The sequence below is a fragment of the Heterocephalus glaber genome, unplaced genomic scaffold (assembly GCF_053883595.1).
Source record: "Heterocephalus glaber isolate CG9 unplaced genomic scaffold, H.glaber_assembly_v1.0 deba00001442, whole genome shotgun sequence".
NCBI lineage: Eukaryota > Metazoa > Chordata > Mammalia > Rodentia > Bathyergidae > Heterocephalus > Heterocephalus glaber.
In genome coordinates, this window is record NW_028258296.1 from 50,998,067 (window position 1) to 51,022,785 (window position 24,719).

Genomic DNA, 24,719 nt, shown 5'->3' on the forward strand with positions numbered 1-24,719 from the left:
GGAAAGAGGGTCTGGAAAAACTGTTAGAACACGGAACATATTTTATTCTGACATGCATATCTTTCTACATTTGCATCAAATATCTGTGGAAGAATTCAGAAGAAGCTGGTAATGTGGCTTTTGGTTGGAATGAAGGGAGGAAGGGACATTTAATTTCCAAAGAACTGCTTATAGTGGTTGAACAGTATCTCCTCAAAACTCATGTCCACTTAGACTCTGAGGAGGTGACCATATTTGGAAAGAGATTCTTTACAGATGAATTATCTAGATAAGGCCATCCTGGATTGGGGTAGACCCTAAATCCAATGGCTGGGGTTAGGGATTGAAGTGTGTCCCCCTCCAACCAATTCATATATTGCAGCCACTGCCCCCAGCATGATTACATTTGAACACAGGGATTTTGAGAAGGTAATTTCAGTTAAATGAAGTCATAAGGGTTGGACCCTAATCTAGTAGGAATGGTGTCCATAAGAAGTAAAAGAAATCTCTTTTTCTCTTCCTCCCTCCATTCCCCTTTCTCTCTGGGCACACACATTCGAGGCTATGTGAAGACACAGTGAGAAGGCACCATCTGCCAGCCAGAAAGAGGGCACCACCTGGACCGCAGCATGCTGGCACCCTGGGCTCAGGTTCCAGCATCCAGGACTGTGGGAAGTGTCTGCTGTATAAGCTACCGAGGCTGAAGTATTCTGAGAGCCGAGCGCACTAAGAGAACTGGGGTCCTTATCAAAAGGGAGGGCACACAAAGCTAAGAAGGCCATACGACAGAGAGGCACACACGGGAGGGATCCAATGCATGCGCCCCAGATGCCTAGGCTACCAGGAGCTGGAGAGGCCAGAGAAGATTCTTCCCTAGAGCCTCCGGGAACACGGCTGTGCTGATCCCCTCACTGTGGCCTGCTGCCTACAGGGCTGTGAGAGAACACATTTCTTTTTGATGGTACGACCCAGTGCATGGTAATTTGTTATAGCAACCCCAGGAAGTGAATATATCCACTCAGGAGCTGTTGTTGAATTTAAACTGTGTGCACTTAGCTTATTGCCTGAGCCACAGTGAACCCAACGAAGTAAATACTCTGCCCAAAGACTGAAGCCGAATGACAGACCACGGGCCCCAGAGGACCTCTCCCTCTTCTCAGGAGGGAACACACAGACGTATGACCCCGGCTTAGGCTGGAGACACAGAATCGCCACAGGAGAGGGCCCACGAGAGCGAGTCACAGCCCACAGACACCACCAGACAGCCTCCCATCTTAGGGTCTTCGCTGCCTTGTTTTCCTTTTCCTTTGGCTCACTGCGTTAGGTTCTAAACCAACAACTCACTCCCCTGCTCCTGAAAGGCTTCCCTTTGCTCAGTGTGCGAAATGCTCACCTGAGATGCTGATGACATTAGCAGAAGCAGACACACCAAATCAGATTCCACTCGGATGGAGACCAAAGGGAGCATTTCCCAAGTACTGTCCTGGGCTTTCAATGGACTGGCTCAACATCGCCCATAGGTGAACACAAACCCGGGGTTCCCGCTGCTTCTGGGGGGTTGTGCCAAGCCCTCTAGAGCCCCCCTTCCTGGCTGGCTCACCTGGACTCTCACTGTGCACTGCAGGAATGGGAAAGTCCAGTAACTGGTACAAGGGACAGGGGCAGAGCACCAGCCCAGCTCTCAGTTAGAGGCTGTGCTTCAGGACGGCACAGGGCAGGATGGAGGTTATCAAACCGGCTGCAGGTGACTCAGAATCTCAAAACTCACGCTTGTCTTTCCCTACAGCATAGCCCAAGTGTAAAGCCACAGCCAGCAGAGAGACCTGTGCCCTGGCCTAGGGGCAGCCTAGGAGCTTCTCTGCCAGCAATCAGTACAGCATTGCCAGGCTCCCGGTGACCGGTGTGTATCACAGGAATGGCCCTGGCAAACATTCGATGGAGCCCATCACGGCAAGGTGGCCAGATGGGTCGGAGACCATCAAGCATTTCGTTCCCTCAGGTCCCCTTCCCCACCTCTTCTCCCTTTGCTTTCTTCTCTTCTAACACGAGGTGTTCTGGCCCCTGTAACATCTCGTACGCATTAGTGACTCAGAGTAACTGTTTCTGCACGAAGTTAATTCCCACCTGCCTACACGCTCCCTCCTCCAACACAATTCTCTACCCGTGTGTTTCCCTGTGTTTGCCCCTTCTAGAATAGGCCAACCCTCCTCTCTGTTCTGATTTCAACCCTTTCTTTTTCCGAGGATAAGACACAAAAGAGAAGTGCTTCTCAGCCCTGTCCCCTTTACTTCACGCCCACTGCTTCCAGGCTATTAATTTGGCCTTAGCCTCCTGGTCTGTGTATGAGAAATGTGGTTCTCTCTTCCCTTGTAGGGAGCCAAGTACAACTACTCATCTATCCAGGTATGATCTCAGTGAGGCAGGAGCCCTTCATTTCAAACCCTTCACAGTGTAGTGAATGCTACCGACGCAAAAGAGTACCTATTCTCTTAACATAACTCTTGGTCACATTAGTTCAGATCTTCTACATACTCAGCTTATCACTCAAAAAAAAAAAAATCTTTGAAGAACACCTGCATCGTGACTATTATACAACCAGTAAAAATGATGGTCATCAAATGATTTCACTGACATGGAAAAATGATCACAAAAGAATAATGAGTAAAAAAAAATAATGCATAAAACAGTGAGATCTTGACTTTGCCAGAGCAGGAGACAAGGGGGAATAAGACATGAGGCAAAGATTAAAAACACACACCAAATTACTCACAGTAGATATCTGTAGGTAGTGAGATTATAGGTAATTTTTCAAAACCAACCTTTCCTGTTTTCAATATGTTCTGCAATCGGTGCAAAGTATACAAGCAGGGGCAGATGGACGGGAGAAAGCAAGGCAGATCTAGGCTGGCACTTTGCAGGGTCAGAGGTTCACGGGCCACACTGGGAGAATGTGGTGTGGCAGGAGGGAAACACAGATGACCACTTTCCCTGATCTTCCTGGCTGTGTAGCAACTCCCTTTAGGCTTTATTGCCCTTGTTAGTAAAACTCACTGATCGGGATTGTTAGGAGGACTGAACCTACATCTCCTAACTGCCACGGGGATGTAGCTGGTACTCCATAGCCATCTGTCTCCTCCTACCAAGGGGCCTCAGTCTGGATGAGATCAGGGAGGAGAGTATTCAGCTGCCATTCTCTAGTTTTACTTTCAGGAAAAGACAAGCAGAAATCTCTAGGCAGAAAACTGTACATATAAATAAAGCCCCTGGGGAAAATATGAGTAATTCAATGTGGAGGTGATTTCCCCTCCAGTTTAAGTAAGACACAGCCAAGTGAATAAGCCCTATAACACAGGATATATTCACCTCCCTGAAGCATGTTCCGTGACGTATGGGGCACGGTGCAACACAGATGCTCCATGCTGCTACCAATGAGGAGAGCAGCTCAACCTAAACATGACACATGACGGAAACTCCCAGCAGTCTTGACCACACAAACAAGATAGACCTTCAGACGGATGGCAGTCACAAATTCAGCTCTGCTCCATGTCCTTGTGGGAACTATCGGTTTTTTGTTTTGATCCGGAGGAATGATACTGGGATGTCACAAAAGACACAGGGAATCTGCACCTCGTGGCTTATGTGTTCAAATGTGTGACAACAATTACACCAGTAATTATACCCATTTAAGGTGCTTTAGAAGCAGCACCAGAGACAGGAAAAGCAAAAGGCCACACAGAATAGTCATTAGTACCAATAAAATTATTAGGAAGCGAGAGAGTGGTAGCTACACACACTTAATTGCTTTCTATTTAAAGAATCAACTCTTTTCCTCTGAAAATTCACCAGCTTGACTTTTGAACCATATGGCTACTGCTTCAAGACTTTTATTTTTCATATCAACCACCTGTCCGAATCTAGGTATAGTCTTTAAAAAGAAAATATTCTATCCTCTATAAAAATTAATTGTTCTAATTAAGAAATCAAATCACTTTAGGCCAAGGCCAGATGAGCAATCTTCCATTCTCAGGGAGGAAGAAAAAAAAACACCTGAGATCATTTTTAATATTAATGTAAAACGTTAAACACATATATTCACCTGCAAAAGATACACTAATTTTATTCAGCACATAAAATATCATACTTAAAGTGGAAACCCCAGAGGGAGAGGACGGGGACTTGAGCCTCACCTGGTCGCATGACTGTCACTGTGGTGGACCCAGCGGTGTCCTCTGCCCGTTTATACCACAGGCCGCCGGGGCTGGGCAGCCACTCCTCCACGCGGCAGCTGTAGGTGCCACTGTCCTGCACAGCCGCGTTCTGGATGAAGAGCCGGTACACGCCGGGCGAGGGGCTCTCCAGGTGTAGCCGCCCCTGCAGGTGGTTTTTGGCTGCCTGCTCTCCATAGTGGAAGGTGGCCTCACGGCTCAGGTGAGCCACTGTCTCGCGTTCCGGGTGGTTAGGCTTCCACACGAACCATTCCACCAGGAGCTGCGAGGTCACGCTGGTGCGGTTCAGGACCACACACTCCAGCTGCACCTGCCGGGTCTCCAGAACGGACAGGTTCCCCTGGGCTTGGCTGAGCCTCAGGCGGCTGTCTGGAAGACAGCAAGGGGAGAGATGTCACCATGTGACCACAGCGGCTTGCATGTGGCTTTCTGAGGGGAGGTGAATGGGTACTTTCCAAGTACAGGGGCAGCAAAGACTCAGCTATAGACACACTGCTCAGACGTGGCCCCCTAAATATGAGGCACTCCGGGTCACGTGTGCGAGTGCCTGAGCTTCAGGGAGTCTAGCACTAGAGTGGCAGCTGTCCCCAGCCCGTCACCCTCACAGTTCGGGTGCTTGAGGGAAGATGAACACCAGCCAAGGAAGGCTACACTTCCTGGGGATGAAGATCACGGAGCACACGGCTGGCTGAGGGGGCGACCAGGAAGGAGCAGGCAAGGGCAGGGTGAGAGCCTGTCTCACGGCAAGAATAAGCTGAAAACTGACCGCATGCAGCTGGAATATGCTGGGCTGGTGACCACAAAGGACTGCCGAGGAGCCCCAGGCTGGTGAGCTCGTGTGCGTGCCAGGATCAGTTCCTCTCATGGTAGGAAGAGGACTGACCTGACCTCGTAAGGAAAAGACTGACACTGAGGGAGCCGGACAGTCTGAAAACAAGACTCTGGCAGCCTTGTGATGTCACAAAGAGCCCTAGGGAGGCCGTCTGGACCCGGGGATCCGAAAGCCCTGACACTGTCAGCACATAGGAGCACCTCAGGGAGACAGCCCTGGGCCACATCGGAGAGGGGGAACTGGGCACTTTCCCTTTATTCTCTATATTTTATACCGTCTGAATGTTTTGCTCAGGATTACTATTGTAATTAAAATATTTTTTTAAAACCCAGAAAATACATTTTAAATAACTAAACTCCTCAAAACACACATATAAGAAGATGTGAACTCTGGTTATCTCTGCATTGGAAGGTCATTATATTTTTCATTTTGGAGTTCTTTGTATCGGCTTCTTTTGTGTAAGTGTATGTTTCCTCATCAGAGAGAAATTGTTTTTTTTTTTTTTTAAATCAGAAGTAGAGAAAAAAAAAAACCAGAATGAAGCACAGATCTCAGCTGGAAAGGGGGAAGCCATCTGAATCAGCGCCTTGTTGAGTTTTCTGTTCACTGTGTTAAAATTCACAGCGACACCGATGTCACTCATGTGCTGACAGGGACCCTTCCAATGTTTTCGTACTTTCTCACTTGGCTCGACTGCAGCCTCGGATGGGGAAGTCTCCTGAATGGATTCAGGACCCACCGAGAGAATCTTGGTTTCACAGCAAAGGGGGAAAGGAAAAGGGTGGTGAGGGCCACAGAGGAGAGGGACAAGGCGGAGTTGATGTTCTCCCAGGAGGGAAAAAGGGCCGAGAGCAGAGAGGGCAGGATCCAGGAGAAGGGTGCTGACCCTGTTTTCAAAAGCCCCAGGGACTGACTGGCAGTCAGGACTCGGGACACTGAAACACCTGCAGGGGCCACTCCAAAGTGGGGCTTCCTGTCTGGCGCACCAGGAGCAGAGCCAGCAGAAAATGTCACTGTGCTACCAGTGAGGGTCCCAGCACACGTGCTGGGCTCCGGAACAGGAGAGGAATGTCCCACTGCATCCAGCCCAGGGCAGGCACATCTGGAATCTGCACCCCGTCCTACTGGTTTCCTGAATAATGTTTATTGAGGCTTCGTGGGAGTCAAGCAATGGGGAAGAAAATCAAGTCCCTGTGATCGTATAGGGAGCTTTAATTCTCATGGGAGAGGCAGACAACAAATTTATGTGTATACTTGGATACTTAAATAATGAATAAGTAATATACTAGCTGATAAGTGATTCTAAGTATAAACATGAGTAAGTGCTTCAGAATTACTGACATATGAATAAGTAAATGAACAGTGCCGGGTGCTGATATCAACCATGAAGGGTGTGAGGAAGGGGGAAGGCCGGGGTACCATTTAAGTTCACATGAGCTAAGAACACCCCTCAGAGGAAGAATGAGATAAATAAGTATCTATGGCCGGGATGCTCCGGGCTGGGAGGACAGTAAGTACAAGGCCCTGTGGTGTGCAGGAAAGCAGCCATCTATTCCTTATTCAGCCAGAATTTACCAAGGGTGCCATGCCAAGGGCTGAGGAATAAAGACACAGCCCTGTTCTCATGGGGCTTGCTGTGCAGTGCAGAAGAAGCAGAGATAATTACTGCGTTGCATTTTATAGAAGTTCCCTAGTGATATGGGAGAAATCAGGGTAGACTTCCTGGAAGTGCTACGAGTGAAGTTTCAGGGATGGATGAAGAAGGCAGAAGTGGCAGAAAAGCTGCACTGCAGGCAGAGGACAGCGTGAACACAGGCATGGAGACAGACGTGGGTGGCCAGATGCTGAAGCCCCACAGCCCTTCAGTAGGCCAAAAGCAGGACATGTGGGGAGAAGGGACAGAGAGGGCCCTGCGGCCTCACCACCTAGGAAGAGCAGAGCTCCTTAACGAAGAGAGGAGGGACTAAGAGGGCACAGCCTGTGTGTGGCTGGAAGGAAATGACCTTGGGTTGTTCCGGGGGCAGATCTATAAGCTGCAAGGGAAATCACAGGGAGACACTTTCCCACAGTGAAGGCTGCTGCACAAAGGACTGCAGGGGTTACCAGCCCTTCCTCCTGCACCCATTCCCAGAGGACAGGTGCCCCTGTTGGGGGCCAGGCCGAGGGCTCCCTGCTGGAGTCTGAGAAAGCCCAAGGGTCAAATCAGTGTGGGAACAGGAAGGGCTGGTCTAGGATGGTCTGTGAGGTCAAGGAAGAAAGGCAGGCAGACAGAAGTAGCAAATGCTTCTGGGAAGGAATGCTGGGTGTGGAGCTGGTGCCAGCCTGAGACCCAGGGTGCAAACCACAAACCCAGAAAGAGAAGCAGGAGCTGCCGAGAACTCTTGCCTTGTCACACTTTGCTAACCACAGCTGCCCCTGAGTATCCCTGGGGCAGACAGTGTCCCTAAGAATAGTCAAGGGTCTCTATGAGCTTGCACCCACATCCGGGCCCACTGTGGGTAGAGAGGAAGGATCCCAGGGGCACCCAGATGATGCACCTTGCAGACAGCCCCACCAGTGGGCCCCACGGAGTCCGCCCAGTTCCATGCAGTCTCTGCAGGAAACCCTCTGGCCCTACCTGGTTGCTTCACGGTGACTTCCGTGCGGCCCGAGACCTCTTCTGCCAATTTATACCAGGCGTAGTTGGGGCTGAGCAGCCACTCCTCCACGTGGCAGTAGTAGCTGCCGCTGTCACTGACCTCGGCTCTCTGGACTGTAAGGCTGAACAGGCCCCCAGCCACGTGCCGCTCAAACTGCAGCCGGGACCTCAGGCCCTCCTCCTCGGCGTAGGTGCCGTACTCGAAGGCTGAGCTGTGCGTGGTTTTCAGGATGAGCTTCCCGTCAGCGTCGGAGGGCTTGTGCACGTACCAGAGCACGGCGAAGTGCGAGTTCTGGCTGGTCTGCGACTTGACCGAGCAGTTCAGCTGAATGGGCCTGTTTTCCACCAGCGTGAGGGTTCTCTTCGATTTGCTCACCTGCAGCTTGGTCACTGTGGAAGGATGGGAAATGGTTCAGAAGAACTGCCACACACTCCTGGAGTGCGGCCCCTTCCAGACCTCGCTTCCAGGCTCGGAGCCTGACTCAGTCCAGCACCACTCCCACAGCACCTACCATTAATGGGCTTCCTCCCCTCCAGCTGCTTCCTCCTTGCCACACCCCAGGATTAGGCCCTTCCTCCCCATCTCACCCTGTCCCCTGCCAGCTCTCCTTGCCACTCAAGGCCTGCTCATATCCTGTCCCTGTATAAAATGCTTAACAGCTCCCAACTATCCAGATTCTAAAGGAAAAAATTCATTTTCCCAGCAAAAAGGCCCGCCAGGCCAGATGTGGTGGCACATGCCTGTGATTCTAGCACTGGGAGGCTGAGCAGGAGGATTGCCTTGAGTTCAAGGCCAGCCTGGGCTACATAGTGAGTTTGAGGCCAGCCTGAACTGTATAGTGAGACCCTGTCTCAAAGAAACAAAAACAAACAAAAAAGGCCTTTCAGGACCTGACCCCTGCCCACGTGTCCTCACTCATCTCCCACAACTGGCCCCCAGGCAGCTCCCCATAAGCTTGGCCTCTGTCCTCGCTGTGATCTCACCTGCATCCTCTGCCACCTCCCCCACCGACCCTTCATGCATCTTCCCATCCCTCCTTCCCGTCCCCTAGGACTAGATGCCCTTCCTCAGCACCCTGGCTGTTTCCTCAGACCACAGGCTGTTTTTCCTTAGATCTTTCTTCTTCCCTAGACTGGGAGGTCCTGAGAACCAAGATCAACCATATTCCACTCAACCAGTTTTCCTGGGCGCCCACCCTGTCTCCCACAGGCTTCGGGGTGCTAGGGATGTGCTGAAGAACAGGACAGAGACCCAGCCCAGTGGAGCTTCCTCTAGTGCCTGTTCTCACGCCACCTTCCCAGAGCCGAGCACAGAACCCGGGCTTTGGACAGGGCTTCCTCAGCATTTGCAGAAGAGTGTGTGTGAGTGGGTGAACCAATGAGGGCCGGAGAATACGGCAGCAGGTGTTAGAAGATGCTGGGGTGGGACTTCAGGCCTGGGGGAGCCTTCGGAAATGGTGACAAGTGAGGAACTACGTGACAGAACAGAGCCGATTCCACGTTCCCTTTCCCTCACCATCCTGTTCTCGAACAGCAGGGAGCACAGACTCCAGGGTGTTGGCCTAGCTGCTAATTACTGACCACGTTCACCTTTAAAGTGGCAAGAAGCCAAGGTCTAATAAAATATGTCTTACTGAGGCAACGGGAGAGCCTACTCACTCTATCATTATTACTCTTGGCTCTGCTTTCCCTTATCTACCCTCCTCCCCCCTTCTGAAAACTGAAGGAAAAAAAGGAAAAATAAATAACTGTAAGTTTCTCTTAGGGCACCGACAGTGAAAACATCATTCAGCTCCCACTCTGCTCTTTACACTTCAAGTTCTGGCCACTTGCCAGGTGAGAGAAAAACCCAGGGCGAGGCATGGACCTCACACAGGATGAGCAGCCTGGGCTTCCTGCGGAGGCCCTGCCCTGCCTGGCCTCCAGCACCCTGTGGAGTAATCTCTGGTTTCTGAAGGTCCAGTTCAGCTGCAGGAGCAGAAACTGCATCCAGACTCAGGAACGACGGAGCTGTCCGCTCACAACCCTAGGGTCCGTGGCCAGCCAGTTCCAGGCCTGCAAAGTCAACACCCAGGGTCGAATCCCAGATGTCAAGGAATCCAGACTTTTGAAAGCCACAGGCTGCCACTCAATCCTCCTGGCACTGCACAGACAAAGGTTCCCAAAGGCTTTGAGCTTTGGCAAGCTAAGGCACGGCCCATACCCAGAGCCATTACTGAAGACCATCTGAGGACACAGCTCCCAAAGTGAGACTTTCTCTTCATGAAGGATCGCCCAACTCACACACTGCAGACCTTCTCAAACCAGGGAGAACACGCCAGGCACCAAATGAAGAGAAACTCTAATCCCTCTGTTATCATCTTCTTTGTTAACAAGCCTCATCTTCTCCCTTCTCCCTTTTTCAAAGGCAGAAACTCCTGCAGTGCATGCTGGGAACCCAGGCAGGGTTTGCCATGAAGTTGGTTCCCAAGCCTTGGAAACCGGACTCACATTAGCTTGGCAGTCAACTTTTCTGAGTTGATTCCTATCACCCTTGAAACCATCGCTCCCTTTTCATTCTTTTCCAACCCAATTCACCACATGCAAATGGTATCTCTATCAGTGCAAATGACACCACCTGAATTACATGGGTTTTGGCCAAAAAAAACTGGGTTGCTCAGTATCGGGTAGAAAGAGCTTTAAAATGTATTATTAATTGGGGCCAGATTATTTTTGCAACTGTTACTAAGGAAACCTCAATTGCTATAGTAACTGCATATGTTAAACTGGAATCCTATGACTCAACTGCAATTCAGTCACATGGCCTGAGAATGAGAACTCAAGGAAGAGAAATATTTCAAAGCATTTCCATTTTTTTTCCCCTTCCCATGTCAAAATATTGTGAAGTGTTGAGAAGCTTGAAAAAGAGGCACTTTTAAAATGTGGCACATGCCTGACAGGTGGGCAAGAGGTCAAGTCTGAGGCCACTCTCTGAGCTTCCTTCCATGTCTGGAGGGCAGGAGGACCGTTCCTGGAGCCAGGGGGACCTAAGGTGCTGTGGCTAATTAGGAAACACTCAGGTGCCCTGCCACCGCGTGTGCCTCGCCTCACCTCACAGCTGGTGAGCACAGCTGACTCCAAGACCAAAGGTGTTTCCATTTGCAAAATGAACACAGTAATAGTAGCATCCAGCTCATTAGGAGTGTTCTGCAGATTAAAAGCAACAGTGTACAGGAAGCTCAGCACAAAGCCTGGTGTACAATAAACACTGAGTAAATCTTGGCCACTCTCGTTCCTTTTTGGCTTCTGGGCCTGGTCCCAAGTTCAAAGCTCAAGGTGGGGAACATAACTGGCAACCGTACTTCTAAAGGTGCTGCCACAGATCAGCAACAGGGAATCAGCTGTGAGTCCGTCAGAAACGCAGGCTTACGCCCACTAAGTCAGAATCTGCACTTTAACAAGACCCGCAGGTGACTCAGATGTCCCTTAAAGCTTGAGAAACTCGAGACTTTGCTGCATCAATGAATGGACTTCGGCAATAAATGCTGAGGTGAAAGTAAAGATGCTCAGAACTGAAGGCTGGTTAATCCCCAACAGTGAATCAGCACGGGGAAGAAAAGAATCTGTCAAGAGGCACGAAGAAGGGTCAGAGAAGCTGGCAGGCGATGCTCTAACTGCATGCCAGCACTGCCTTCTCGGCCACTCCCATCGTTTGCAGGAATGTCCCTTTCTTTCTACAGCAGGGCAGTTTCCTTCTCAGGCTTCAGATCATAGCTTAGAGGCTGCATCTGGAAGTATAAGGCTGTGGCATTAGAAGCCAGGACAGGGTGGTATGAAGGTGAAGACAGGAGGCCAGAGGAACTCAGCAGCAAAGAAGAGCAGATGCCTTAGCAGCCAACCTACCACCCTCCTGGTCCTACTCTGGGTGTACTCTTCTTATGCAAAACACATTTATTCCATCAATAAAGGATTCCCTTAAACCCCGGCACCTGTTTACTTCCACTGAAGATACATTTTTTTTTTTCCAGTACCAGGAATCAAACTCAGGATCTTGTGCTTGACAGGTAGGCGTGGCACCACCGAGCTACATCACCAGCCCCTGAAAATAATTTTTTAAAGGTCTTCTTCCTGCAAAAATTCTAGGCATCTAAAGGGCAAGGACTCTGACCCAATAATAGCTAAATAAGTTAATAAATGAGTCACTGAATAAAAATGTGATTGATCTTTTTAAAAGAAGTACAATTAATTTTTACTGAAATAGAAGGGAAGCTATGACCTCTGAGCTACGTGCTGAGAAACAAACGAGCAGGTAGAGAAGGAAAGAAAAGCGAGAGGGCACCCAGACAGGAAGAGCTGAGGTGACAACTTCCATCCTGCACTCAGGAAAGAGCAGGCTGGCGGGCCTGCTAGATGAAGTTAGAAAGCTGAGCTTAGCCAGACTGGAGGGACCCTGTGTTTATGCTTGACCTGCTCCACCTGAGGCTCTCAGGGACCATCTGTGGCTCTGCAGCACGGATTCTATGGACACTTGCTAGAACCTACTAGGTCAAAAATGCCAGGGGTGAGGCCCAGCCCCCTGCAGGTTCTCAGGCCCTCCAAGCAATTCTGATCCTGAAGTTTGAGAAGCCACTGGTGTGGGGGTGACATGGTCACCAGGAAGTCCGGAGATGGCAGTTTGTGTGCAGAAGTGGGAGGAGAGGGCAGAGAGCAGCAGGTGAGGAGAGCTGGACATTGCGAAGCGGAAGGGGAGAGGAGGACACCGCTCTTAGTAACAGGCACCTGACAGCAATGCCAGGGATCAAGGAGGCAGGGAAGGGAAGAGAGACCGGGAGAGGACAGAAGGGCAGCCGGGCACACTCCCTCATTTTCAGGGAAGCAGGCAGCAAAAGCACCTTCCTATCCTTCAATTACCACAGCTTAGGACTTCGTCCTTAACTCCACAGGGCTCCTTGCTCTTCTCTCTCTGCACAACCGTGGCCTATCTGAACCCCTGATAAAATCTCCTCTGACGGTTACAATCGGCCTGTATGAGTGCCCTGGACTCCAGCCTTAGCCACAGCTAGGGTCATCTTCTAAGAGGCAAATAAGAGCACATCGCTTTATTCTTTAATTTTTTGCCTTTTGAGACAGGGTTATGCTCTACAGCCCAGGCTGGGCTTGAACTCACTATGTAGCCCAGGCTGGCCTCAAACTGGTGCAGATCCTCCTGCCTCAGCTTCCAGAGTGCTGGGATTACAGGTGTGCACCACCACGCCCAGCTGGAGCACATCACTTTAAAGTGTGGAGCCTTCGCTAGCTCCCCACTCCACAGCTCGTGACAGCTGTTCTCAATATGTAACCCTGGGCATTACAGAAATCTGGAGGCAGATCTTGGGATGTCACACTGACTTGGGGAGGGGTGGATACTTAATGGATCAAAGCTAACAACAGATGGAAAACTATCTGGAAAAACTGTGTGAAAAAATGCCTTGTGTCCTATGTGACTTTCAAATGACATTCACATGGGTGAAAATACTGTCTCTTGAACTTAGAATATATTTTTATTTTTCAGAACCACAATGTTCCAGGTCAATCAAGAGAGGATTTTGCTTGCTTCCTTCAGAGTTGCATGGTGCTTCACCAACCCTAACCCAGCCAACAGTGCTGCTTGGGGTGTAGGTCTCGCGCAGTCCCCATTTAAGAGCAGCATTCTCAGCATCTGAGACCACCTTTGCCAGCCTTGAGGGCTGACACTGCCCCCCGCTCCGGTCACCATCCCTGAGCGCTTACACACTAAAGCGCATTACAGTATTTTAAATCACCCTTTTTCTTTTCCTGTGGCACTGGGGGCCTCTCACATGCTAGGTAAATGCTCTATCACTCAGCCATAGCTGCAGCTCCAAAACACATTATTTTAGTTTGAACTGCTTTAAAAAAAATCCTCCTTTGTATTACCAACAGGACAATATAACAATTTTTAAAGATTGCATGATTAGGAAAGTTATATTGTCTATGAATTTCATTTCAGGTAGTAAAGGGAATATTACAAATTGTTATTAAAAAACCAATATACGGTCTTGTATGATTTAAAGTTCTAATCTTCTGTTAGGGTATTTATTTAACAAACTTTCCTATAGTTCTTTCTTACTACATGCTCAGTACTATTCTTTTTGTGTGTGTGTGGTACTAGGTATTCAACCAAGGGGCTCCACAATGAGCCATATCCCTAGCCACCCCCACTTCTTTTTTGTTGTTGCTTTGTTTTAATTTTGAGACAGGGCTCTCTAAGTTGCTCGGGCTGGGCTTGAACTTTCAATCCTCCTGCCTCAGCTCCCAGCACACTGGGATTCTAGGTGTGTGTCATCATGCCTGGCTACTCAGCACTAGTCTATGCACTTTATAAACATTAACTATTTGGTCCTCAAGTGTCCTATGAAATAAATATCACCCCCCAGCTTGACAGTGTTGCTTGCCTGAAGCTGCACAGCCAGTTACGTGGTAGAGCTGGAATTCCAGCCCTGGCCACTGGGCTATCCTCGCTTTTACTCATCTCGCCCGGCAATCCCCTGTGCTTCTGTGTGCCCATTCTTGTTGCTGGCTTTGCCACCACACCTGTGAAGCCTTACTGCACTCCTCTGTTCCCAGCCTGCCACCTCTTCCCAGCAGTCCACAAAGCAGCAACTGTGACACACCCAACCCTACAGCCTGGGCACCCAGCAGGTACCTGGTGCAGAGCAGATGCTCAAACATTCAGAGAGCGATACAGAAGGATTAGACAAGGTGAAAGGAGCAACGGCTTGGATGTGGAAGCAGCTCATTGGGGACACCCGACACACCCGACCCTGCTCCCCTGTAAGCAGACAGAGCAGTGCCCCTTTCTGGTTGACACCAAAAACAAGTGTTACCATGACAACAAGGTGCGAGGATGGGAAGAGAGCTGGGGCCTCCTTCTAGGGCTCCTGTGCTCTCTCCTTGTTCACTCTGTCTCTGCACAGGTGACAGGCAGAGCCACAGGGGGTGGAAGGAGACCCTCCCACTACCCCGGTTCTGAGGGATGGGGCAGCCAGCCACCTACTGCACTGTGACAAGCAGAGCCAGCGTTCACATGCTTTGGACTCACGTAAGTCAAAGAAAAAGCCCTCAGCTAAACCAATCTGCCAGGTCAGCAATAAGAAATAGAAGAAAACGAATTTGGCAACATCCAGAGGGTATTAAATATTCATCCTGACTACCCATCAGTACAATCCCAGCAGAATACACCCACTGACAAGTCGGCTTTCCGCCACTGGAGCCCGTCCTCCTGGAAGCTTGTTTATTGCTTTGTCGATTTTAATGTGCAATATTTAATAGCCAGACCAAGATATGGTCGTAAACATTTGGAAAATGAGTGCTGACATTTCCCTTATTGTGTCTGTACTTAGTAATGTGTAATTGGAGCTAAAGCAAATCAGAAGGAAACAAGGTGACACTTCCCAATTAAAAGAGAAAAAAAAGGATTACGAATTAAGAATAGAGTATGTTGAACCAAGGCTAAAAGTCTTGCCTAAATGCCTCCTGGGAGTCATACTATGCAATCAATGGGAGTAAGACTAGGCTAAATCGACGACAAAAAAGGAGAGGGCATTCACTCCTGAAAGATTTCCTTGGGGATATGCACACGGAATAGGAAGCGTGCATATGGAATGTCAACAATAGATCTACAGCCAGTCGACCGGGCTGTCTAACCAGGGATTCTGGGGAATTAAGTTCTTATGATGTGGTCAGCATCAGCAGGTGGCTCTGGCAGGGACCAGCCTGGATGGCAACCATGCAGACCACACAGAGCCTTGCTGAGAAAAAGGACATTACTGTGAGAAAGGACATTGCTGCAGTGGAAGCTGATGATAAATGGACTCAGCCCAGGCTTCTAATTGATTCTCTTAGAATAAGAACATTTGACAAAATGGTCTTTAAGTGGGTGACAGGGGTCATTTCTATGGAGGATGTCAGAGCAGGGCTGGGAATCCACACTTTGAGGAGCAGGGTTTGCAGGGAGAGTAGAGGAGGCTGCCACTGATTGAGGTTCCGGTAGCCCCAAGTCTTAGAGCCACCTTGTGGCAGAAGTTAGAAGAAATAATGAAGTTCAATGAGGCACAAATTAAGCTTTTATGCCCTTAGCAGTCTGTGGCTTGAGGAACTTTTACCAGTGCTTTGTAAGCCAACTTCTACAAAACTTAAGGATCTGGAAATCAGGGTGGTAAATCAGAGCGAGGAGGCATTATATAAACATGCATGCTGCTAAGGCATAGCTCAGTGGTACAGCGTGTGCCTCGCATGCACCAAGCCCTGGATTCAATCCTCAGTGCACACGTGCACACACACACATATGCACACGCACACACGCATGTGCACATGCAACATACATGGTACCAAAAGATTCCTGAAAAAATAATCAAACAAAAAATATGGTACTATGTCTAGAAAGTACATACTATAATAAAATTAATTAAGAACTTCATCTCAGAGTCAGATTGAAACCTGGCTTTGCCAGTTATTACGGATCATTGGGCAATTTCCCAGGGCAGTGTCCTGATCTGTAAACTATGTGGGGCAGTATGGAGTTGGTAAGAAAGAACCAAGTAAATTATTAGATATAGTACATTCAGGATGGTGATGGCCACACGGCAATGTTGAATAATTATCAGGTATCACTGATGTTGCTGTTGCTATTATTGCTAGTCCCGACAGCACTAAGACTGCCACACCAGTGACCTACAGCGGAAACCTCTTATTGTAAAGGACCCAGTAGCTGAATGCAGAAGGAATAAATTCTGATTATATGGCCCCAAAAAAGGTCAAAGTCTCCCTACTGTGACTCTGTGTGTGTGTGTATATGTGTGTGTGTATAGTACTGGAGATTGAACACAGAGCCTTGCACATGCTAAGCAAGTGCTCTACCCCTGAGCTACCTCCCCAGACCCATAATTCTTTAATAAGATATACCTGGGTTCAATTTCTAGCCTCCTACTAACTGTTGCTCTGACTTGGGCAAATTAGAACCTCTGAGCCTCTGACATTTCATTTATCAGCTGGAAATGCAGCACCTTCAGTATTGGCCAGCTTTCCCATGGCTGCCAACAAAATACCTGATACCCACAACTTAAAGGACTAAAGTTTTATTTTGGCCAATGGTTTTCAGAGAATTTAGTCCATGGTTGATTGGCTCCAAGGCAGAAAGGCATGGTGGAGAAACACTGCTCAAACCATGGCAGCCAGGAGCAGAGAGTGAAAGGACAAGCCAGGGAGGGAAACACAGGCGCGCCTCCTGTGGCCAGCCCCCCGCCACCCACCTCCAGTCAGTGATGAACTCGCTGATGAGTGGAACACTCTCATGATCCAGTCACTTTCCACACACGTGAGACTTCCGGGGGACATAGCAGACCTACACTATAACACCTTCCTCCCAAGGTTGCAGGGAAGACTGGCTGAGAATACACACCAAATACCTAAAAGACTGTCTCCAGCCCTCGTGTATTCTTCTACTTCTATTTTTCCAAAATGAAAGCACCAGTACCAACCAAGGTATTAAGGGAAAAGAGGAGAAATGAACCTGAAACTCTTTGGAAAATATTAAGTGCTAGGCCCATCAATATTTAATAAAGGAAAGACAGGAACACTAAAGGGGATGCACTCTCCCTGGTGCCTCAGGCACTCTGGGAGTCCTGTGCAGCCTCAAGCTCCTACCTTCGCTCTTTCCAGCCTCCAGGGCACCAGAAGAGTACATTACTATGCCCCTTTAAGCAGAGGCCTCATCATGACCCGAGCCCAACGATGCTCCGAAGTCCTCTATGCCAACCACTGGTCATTCTCACTTCACAGTGGAAACACAAACAGAAACCAACAACACACACAAATCATAAGGGCAGGCTTGGATCCTGGGCCTCCTAACGCTCCAGCTTTTCTTCTGCTAGGAGGCAATAATATGGTATAATAGAAAATACAGATGTGTGGAAGTCAGAGAGACCTCGGACCCATGCTCAATTCAAATTTCAGTTCTGCCACTTTACCAGTTAGTTGGCCTTTGCCAAGATGCCCATCCACTGTGAGCCTTGGCTTCCTCGTAGCGAAACTGGGACAGAGACATCCACGTTATCAGACTGTTGGAGGAACTTAAAGAGAACACAGATCCTGAGCACAAAACCTGGCACCCAAGAGTACTTCATAAATTTCTTTCCCATTCAGCCTTTAGTACCATCATAAATTAATCAGAATCCAAAAAATAATGACAGCCTTTAGTGAATCAATTTCTTATTTGTCCCTTTGATGCTCCAGTCTTAGACTCCAAGCAGTAAAAGAAACAAGCAAATATCACTTTATTCAAAGAGGCAATGACAAGCAAAGTCTTGAGCTCAGCATCTCCTCCACCTTCAACTTCTCAGAACCATGTGACAGCCACTGCTGCCCAGAACATCGAAATTGAATGACAGGAGAGATGACAAAGGGCACAAACAATCATGATCTCGGTGCTCTACTCAATAAGGCAGGCAGGTGAGGGGTTCAGCATCTTCCACAGTGGGGCTCACGTCAAACGGGGTCTCTGCTAAACCCTCCATTAACCTGCACAACCTCTTAGAAACAGCTGCTACCCCTAGCATCCTGGCGGCTAAGAGCCGCATCACCATTTACAGAACTTACTTGCTTCAAAACTGCAACAGAATGGGCCTCTTTCGTGGGCTCAGAAACCAGGAAGAATAAACTCAGACATTACTGTTTTTTAACCTTACACTGCTGAAAACAACCCTGCGGCCATCCAAAGACAGCTACTGGACCAGGCTAAGGTACTTATCATAGGTATTAACAGGCAAAGCCAAAAGGCTTTGAGTTCATAGGACAAAGACCAAAGGCTCAAAACCTGTCTATGCCAGGGTTTAGCTCAGTGGCACCCCACCTGCCTCGCAAGCTCAAGTTCGATTCCCAGTACCAAAAACAAACAAACAAACAAACAAAGCAAAAAACCCTGTCTCTGCCACCTACTAGCTTCATCCTTTGTCACTTCATCCTTCCCAGGGCTGCAAAATTCTAATAAAACAACTCAGCCTCAGTACCAAGCACTAAGAGGATCCTCAATAAGTGTCCATTATCTTTCCTTTTCCCTGTGAGTCTCCTTGTCTATAAACAGGGGGAAAATGATACCTCTGTTATATAATTATTGAAAGGACCATAGGAAATGAGGTTAAGTAGAGATAGAACTTTCCACAAAATAATGGGCTGGTACATGTCATAAATGTCAATATCTTCAGTAGTTTTTTTTTTTTTTGGTACCGGGATCAAACTCGGGACCTTGCGCCTGTACTTGCAGGCAACGGAACCACTGAGCTAAATCCCCGGCCCAATATATGTCAATATCTTAACACAAGCGTGCGGGCACATGCACACACACAGCCTAGGGAGTTGTCCTAGATTAATGAGCCTGAAGAGACAGGACAACTAAATGCAATGTGTGGTCCCTGACTGAGTCCTGGTTAGGGGTTAGAAAAAGCTACAAAAGGCATTATTGGCCTAGTGGGGAAATAGAGGTAATGGGATTATACTAAGAGTTGATAACAGTGTTGTGGGTGGGCAGGACGATATCCTGTTCTGAGGGGTTATACAGTGGAGAATTTACGGAGTGTCTTAATGTTCACAACACACTTGCAAATGGTCCAAAGACAATAACAAAAATACAAAAGGAGACGAGTAAGTGTGCTAAGACATTAATAACTGGTGGTCAAGGAAAGGGACTACAAATGTTCATGTACAATTCATGCCACCTCCTATCGACTAGCAATTTCTCAAAGTACTGGTAAACAGGGCCTAATACATACGTCCCCTTGCCTCCGCATGTCTCCTAACGCCACGTATGCCACACCCTTGTGTGTCTCAACACGTCACGTCACGTCACGTCATGTCACGTCGGCTCCCGTCTGTGTCTCTTCACATCACGGACGCGCACATCCTCCCAGGGTCCCCCGGCAGTGACACCCGCAGGCCAGCGGCACCCACCTGGCTGCAGCACTCGGATCTCCAGCAGGTTAGAGGTCCTCTCCGCCAGTCGGGTCCAGGTGTGGTTGTAGTTCTTCCGCCACAGCTCGGCCACACACTGGTACTTGCCTGCCTCGGTGTCACTGGCCCGGCTGATGCTCAGGCGGACGTTGTTGCTGGACTCGGCCTTCTCGATGGCGGTCCGGGTCCGGAAGCTGGAGGACCTGTCCCCCCACTGGACCCCTCCATCCCGTGTGAAGGTCACCAGGTCGTGGAACTCAACGGTACCCACTGGCTGGAAGCGCCATGTCACTGACACAGGGATGCGGGCCGGGTAGTGGGGCTTGATGATACACTGCAAGTCAAAGGAGTCACTGTAGGTCACCCCTGGTGTCCGGGAGATGGCTGTGACCGCAAAGCCTGTTTCTGGACAGAGAGCAGAGAGATTCAACCAGAGGAAGCACCTGGCTTTCTTGGGGTAGGAGATGTCAGCGACAGGGCCACTGGCAAAACCACAGTACACAGCAGAGGCCCGAAGGCTCTTCTGAGCTTTCTTTTCACATGGGGCTAATGTTCCTTAGTCTCCAAAACCTACAGGAAGAGGCCTAGGGCAATTCTCCATGCGCAGCACCTGTGACCCCTCCCAGAAAGACCTTCATGTGGACCTGCATTAGATCCTCCTCTAGAACCAGACATCATTGCCTTTCAGGGCCTGGTTACATGTAGCCAGGGCCATGTCTAGAAAACCAGATTCCATGCCAAAACAGGAGAAAAAGGCCCCAAAGCCAGTACACATCCATCAGCCTGCCCTTTTCACCGGCCCTCTTGTGTCTGGGTGCTCCAAAGGGAGGCAGAAGCAGGGGCCCTCCAGCCCCTCCTCACTTCCTCCACAGACCCTGGGGCAGAGAAGTAGTAAGGGACCCACAGCAGGAGGGACTGCTCTTCAGCAGGTGGCGACCTCAGCTGAGGCAGGGAACAGTGGCCCATAATTCAGGGTTCTCCAAATCAGTGCGTGTGAGTCTCTCAGTATTTTTTATTGAAGGGCAGCATCGCTAACCCCTCAGACTCTTCAGTACAAGTGCCTCGGGTTCCTTCAGTCCGGAAATACTATTCTCCATTAGTACACTGAATATAATCATAAAACTGGTAGCAGCCGAATTCACTGAGCACTATTTATGTGCCAGGCATGGAGCCAACTCCTCGTTCTCACCATATCTCACTGAGTCAAACAACTGTATAGGGTAAGAAGATTTAGTGTCCACTTTCACAGGGCATGGAGAAGAGAAATAAACTGTTCAACACTGAGGTGCTAATAAGTGGCAGAGCCAGGCTACACACCTGCATGTGGCTGATCCAAGGCAGCGCAACAGTTAGGGGCACAGACGCTGCAACCAGCTGTCTGATGTGACACCTCCTAGCTGTGGGACATTAAATAAGCGACCTAACTTCTTTCTGCCTGTTTCCCCATCTGGAAAACGGGTTCTTGTAAAGATGAAATAAATATTTGTGAAATGCCTAGAATAGTATCTGGCATATACTTTTTAAAACCATGTTTGCTTAAGAAACACAATGAACATAAAGGAAAGTAAACTTTATAGATGAAAGGAAAGGCACACAATGAGCCTTCTTCCAGCTATGCACCTGTGGGTGGCATGTGTTGCCCCAAGAGGGGTGCAGAACAGGACCTTGGGGACAGGGCTGACAGCCTCTCTACACCACGAGTCTCCCGGCCTGACGGGCACACGTCGCAGTCACTGACTACAGTGCGTAGAGTATCTGAACTGGTTCACGTGCAGTTGTAACAGCCTACAGACATCCAGAAGATGCTCCACCCACTCTCTCACCCATGCAACTCATCACTGTCACCTTCCTACAGAGAGCGGACCATACCTAATGGCACTGACGGGAAAACATCTGAGTGTTGTTCACTTTAGACTGAAAAGAAAACCTTAAGTCCACGGTGCTCTCCTGCTCTTCCCTGGCCCACCGCTTGGGCCACCCCAAATATGGCTTTAGCTGGGGGTGGCCTGGGGGAGCAGTCAAGCGGGCATGGCCAGCCCCAGGGTCCCACCAGGGACCCCTCAGAACACACTGGCTATGGGGACCACTAGAAATAGTGAGTACAAAAATGCTCTAAGGATGACCTGCGAAGGCAAAAATCACTCCTAGATAGATGACCCGACTCACTGTCACCATGCTCTGACACTCCTGACCTGCCAGTGCTAGCAGCACTGGGTTGTCTGAGCTTTCTTTCCCCTCTGGTGCCCAGCACACAGGCACAGGGATTGAAATCGTCAGGAACTGCAATCGCTGGAGGCTAACTAGGACACAAATCTGAGCCGTATGATTACTGCAAAGAGCAGAGCCATCTCTGGATTAAGCTTTCAGAAAGCAAATGTAATCTTCATCTCAGAGGGGTGGCAAAGTGGAGGACTTGGTCTCAGGCAAAGCCAGTGGACATACTGACAGTACCACCAGCTCTCCCTGTGAGAAAGGGGTGACAGGGTCCCCCAGAGTGGTGTGGGATGCTACTGAGGATAACTGGTGTCAGCCTCCTGATATACAGAAGACCTGACGCGACGAGGTATCTGCCTAGCAAAGTAGCAGGCTGGTCTTTTAAAATTTAATATACTGATTGTATTTGGCAGATAAAAGTTGACAGAAGCCTTTTTAACCACCCCTCGAGAAGCAAATCTAATATTCTTTAGTTTTAGCAAATCTCAAGGTATCTTTCTATTTCATGCTAATAAGGAAATGGACTTCTTAAGTGGGGGCCTTATAGAGGAGTGGATAAAAGGAAAGCTTTGAAAAATATTAAGATGGAATGCTGGTTTCCTGGGCTCAGGCGGTGGGTCAGTCATTTAAAAACTGTAATCTTGGGCCAATTAGTTACCCTTCTGTAGTTCAAGTACTTACTCAGCCAGAAACACACCAATGCTAAATAAATGGGAAGGGGATTTCCTATCCTGCTCTGCCTACTTTCAGGAGGGTTGGGCTGTGGGCAGGAGACCAGGGAGCCTGGAGAGAGGTGCTGTAAAACTTGGTTGTTCCTCTCCCTCTCTTGCAGGCAGTCTGGACAATAGCCTTGTCCCTGCTGGGCAGTGGCCCTGATCTAGCTGGAATCTCAGCCCTAGAAACAGTAACGGTTCCCCAAGTTGCCAGCTCTGGGTGAGGCACCATCCACTGTTGATTCCTTCACCTTGCCCATGCAACTCTGAAGTCTTCTAGGAAAGCCGGGGAAGGTGCTGTGGCATCCCACCGGAACTCTGACCAGTGTCACAGTGAGCTGCTCAGTGAGGGAGCAGCCTTGACAGCGGTCCCACCCCTCACTTACCTAGAGCAGTGATGGAGATGAGAGTGCTGGCTCGGCGCTCCCCGACGATCTGCCACTCGCCATCCACCGCCCGCACCCACTCGGTCACGTGACACTCATACTGGCCCTCGTCCTCCTTCCTGCTGTTGAAGATGCCCAGGCTGAAGGAGTTGGGCTGCACCTGCTCCATCTGGATGCCCCCGAAGCTGCTGCGCTCCCAGTAAGACGAGCCTGGCTGCACAGTGCCATCGCGGTCCAGCCACATGATGTTGCTGCGGCGGTTCTGCCTGTCCACGAGCTGCCAGATGACAGAGAAGCGGCCCTGCAGCCTGCCCGCTGTGCGGACACTGCAGGAGAAGCGCAGGTCCTCGCCCTCGAGGATGACGCTGGCGTTGCTCACTACCTCCACGGAGATGCTGCTCTCTGAGGAGAGGAGAGATGGCATGTTGGGGGTGGTATGGTTTTCATGGTGCCCTCCCCACAGATGCCACCAGAGGATGTGTGCAAATGGAATCCATGGTCCCTAGTCATGGACAGTGAGCTCAGAGGATAAAAAAGTACTCTGACATTTCCTGCTGCGAGATCTAGCTGGTTGTAGCATCGCTCCTCATGATTCTAGATCTGAGACAATGAGGTTCTGAGACTGAGTCAGAACCTAAGAAATACAGCACAGTGACATGATGTTTAGGACATAAAACACTTTAGGGAGTAACCTATCTAGCTGGAGTTCAAAGCTTTCAGCAAAATGAATTAACTCCCAGATCCTACTTCACCTCAGTCTTCCCACCACTCAGTGCTATAGCAGTTTAATAAAAGCTGAACATCAATAAAGTATCCTTTGAGTCCTTCAGGGGAATATTAGAAAGCGACAAAAAATGCCAGGAAGTATTTGGAAGATCATGTGTGCTTGTGTGTGTGTGGATCACAATGATACACAGATGGCTTGGTTTCTCACAGTGTGTGGGGAGTGAGTTTTCATACTTTGAGTAACACAGAATAAACCAAAGCCAGTGGCTCGTCATCATCCATTCTCCTGTCTGTCCTCACTCCGCCCTGAGGTTCCTCTGCTGGCTACGTGGAAACATCTGCCAGAGTTTGGGGAAGTATCCTGCTCTCTCCCCACCTCAGTCTAGCCTTTGCTACTAACTTCAGTACCTGATCTGACTCAATCGAACTGCTTCAACTCCACACACTTCAGTTTCTTCTCTAAGAAAGGGAGAATGCTACCTTTCATTGTAGAATTTTTCAAAGATGAAAAAGTAAATGAGACAATGTATACAGATTACCTAATACATTGCAAGTTTTCAAAAAGTGATCAACATGACCATGATTAATTTTACTATCTCCAGTAAACCTTTGTTTTTATAAACAGCATGGGTATCTTAATCTATATTTATTATGCATATATTATTTTCTATAATTGCCTATATTGCGTTCAAAAGACCATTGAGTACTAAAGAACACAAAGATCAGTACCATAACTAATTTGGCTTCGATTTTCTGGGTATGAAATACATAGAATAATTTTAAATCAATCAATTAAATCAAATACCAGATTAGGAAGCACCCCTGATTACTGAAGGAAACACACACATACACGTGAATCAATCTTTTCTCCCCTTTATTTCCCCCCCAAGCAGAAACAAAGACGAGCACTGAGCCTCACCACTGAACTCTAGTTATGGGGAATATGCTTCTACCCATTCTGGATGTGCTTGTTTCACGTGAAAAATAAGATCTGTACAAGGTGGGAAGAGCAGTTTTCCAGAAGGG

At 49.0% G+C, this 24,719-nt stretch overlaps 1 protein-coding gene across 3 annotated transcripts in view; it reads right to left on the minus strand.

The window, feature by feature from the left end:
- Igsf3 (immunoglobulin superfamily member 3) overlaps positions 1-24,719 on the minus strand; it is a 90,867-nt gene that overhangs the window by 5,550 nt on the left and 60,598 nt on the right. For all 3 annotated transcript variants that reach the window (XM_004853811.4, XM_087213313.1, XM_004853809.4), the window contains 4 exons: positions 22,968-23,369; positions 19,655-20,059; positions 7,655-8,065; positions 4,167-4,574 (listed from right to left, as the gene is read on the minus strand). In XM_004853811.4, coding sequence (XP_004853868.1) covers positions 4,167-4,574; positions 7,655-8,065; positions 19,655-20,059; positions 22,968-23,369 — 1,626 coding nt within the window. The remainder of the gene's footprint in view (positions 1-4,166; positions 4,575-7,654; positions 8,066-19,654; positions 20,060-22,967; positions 23,370-24,719) is intronic.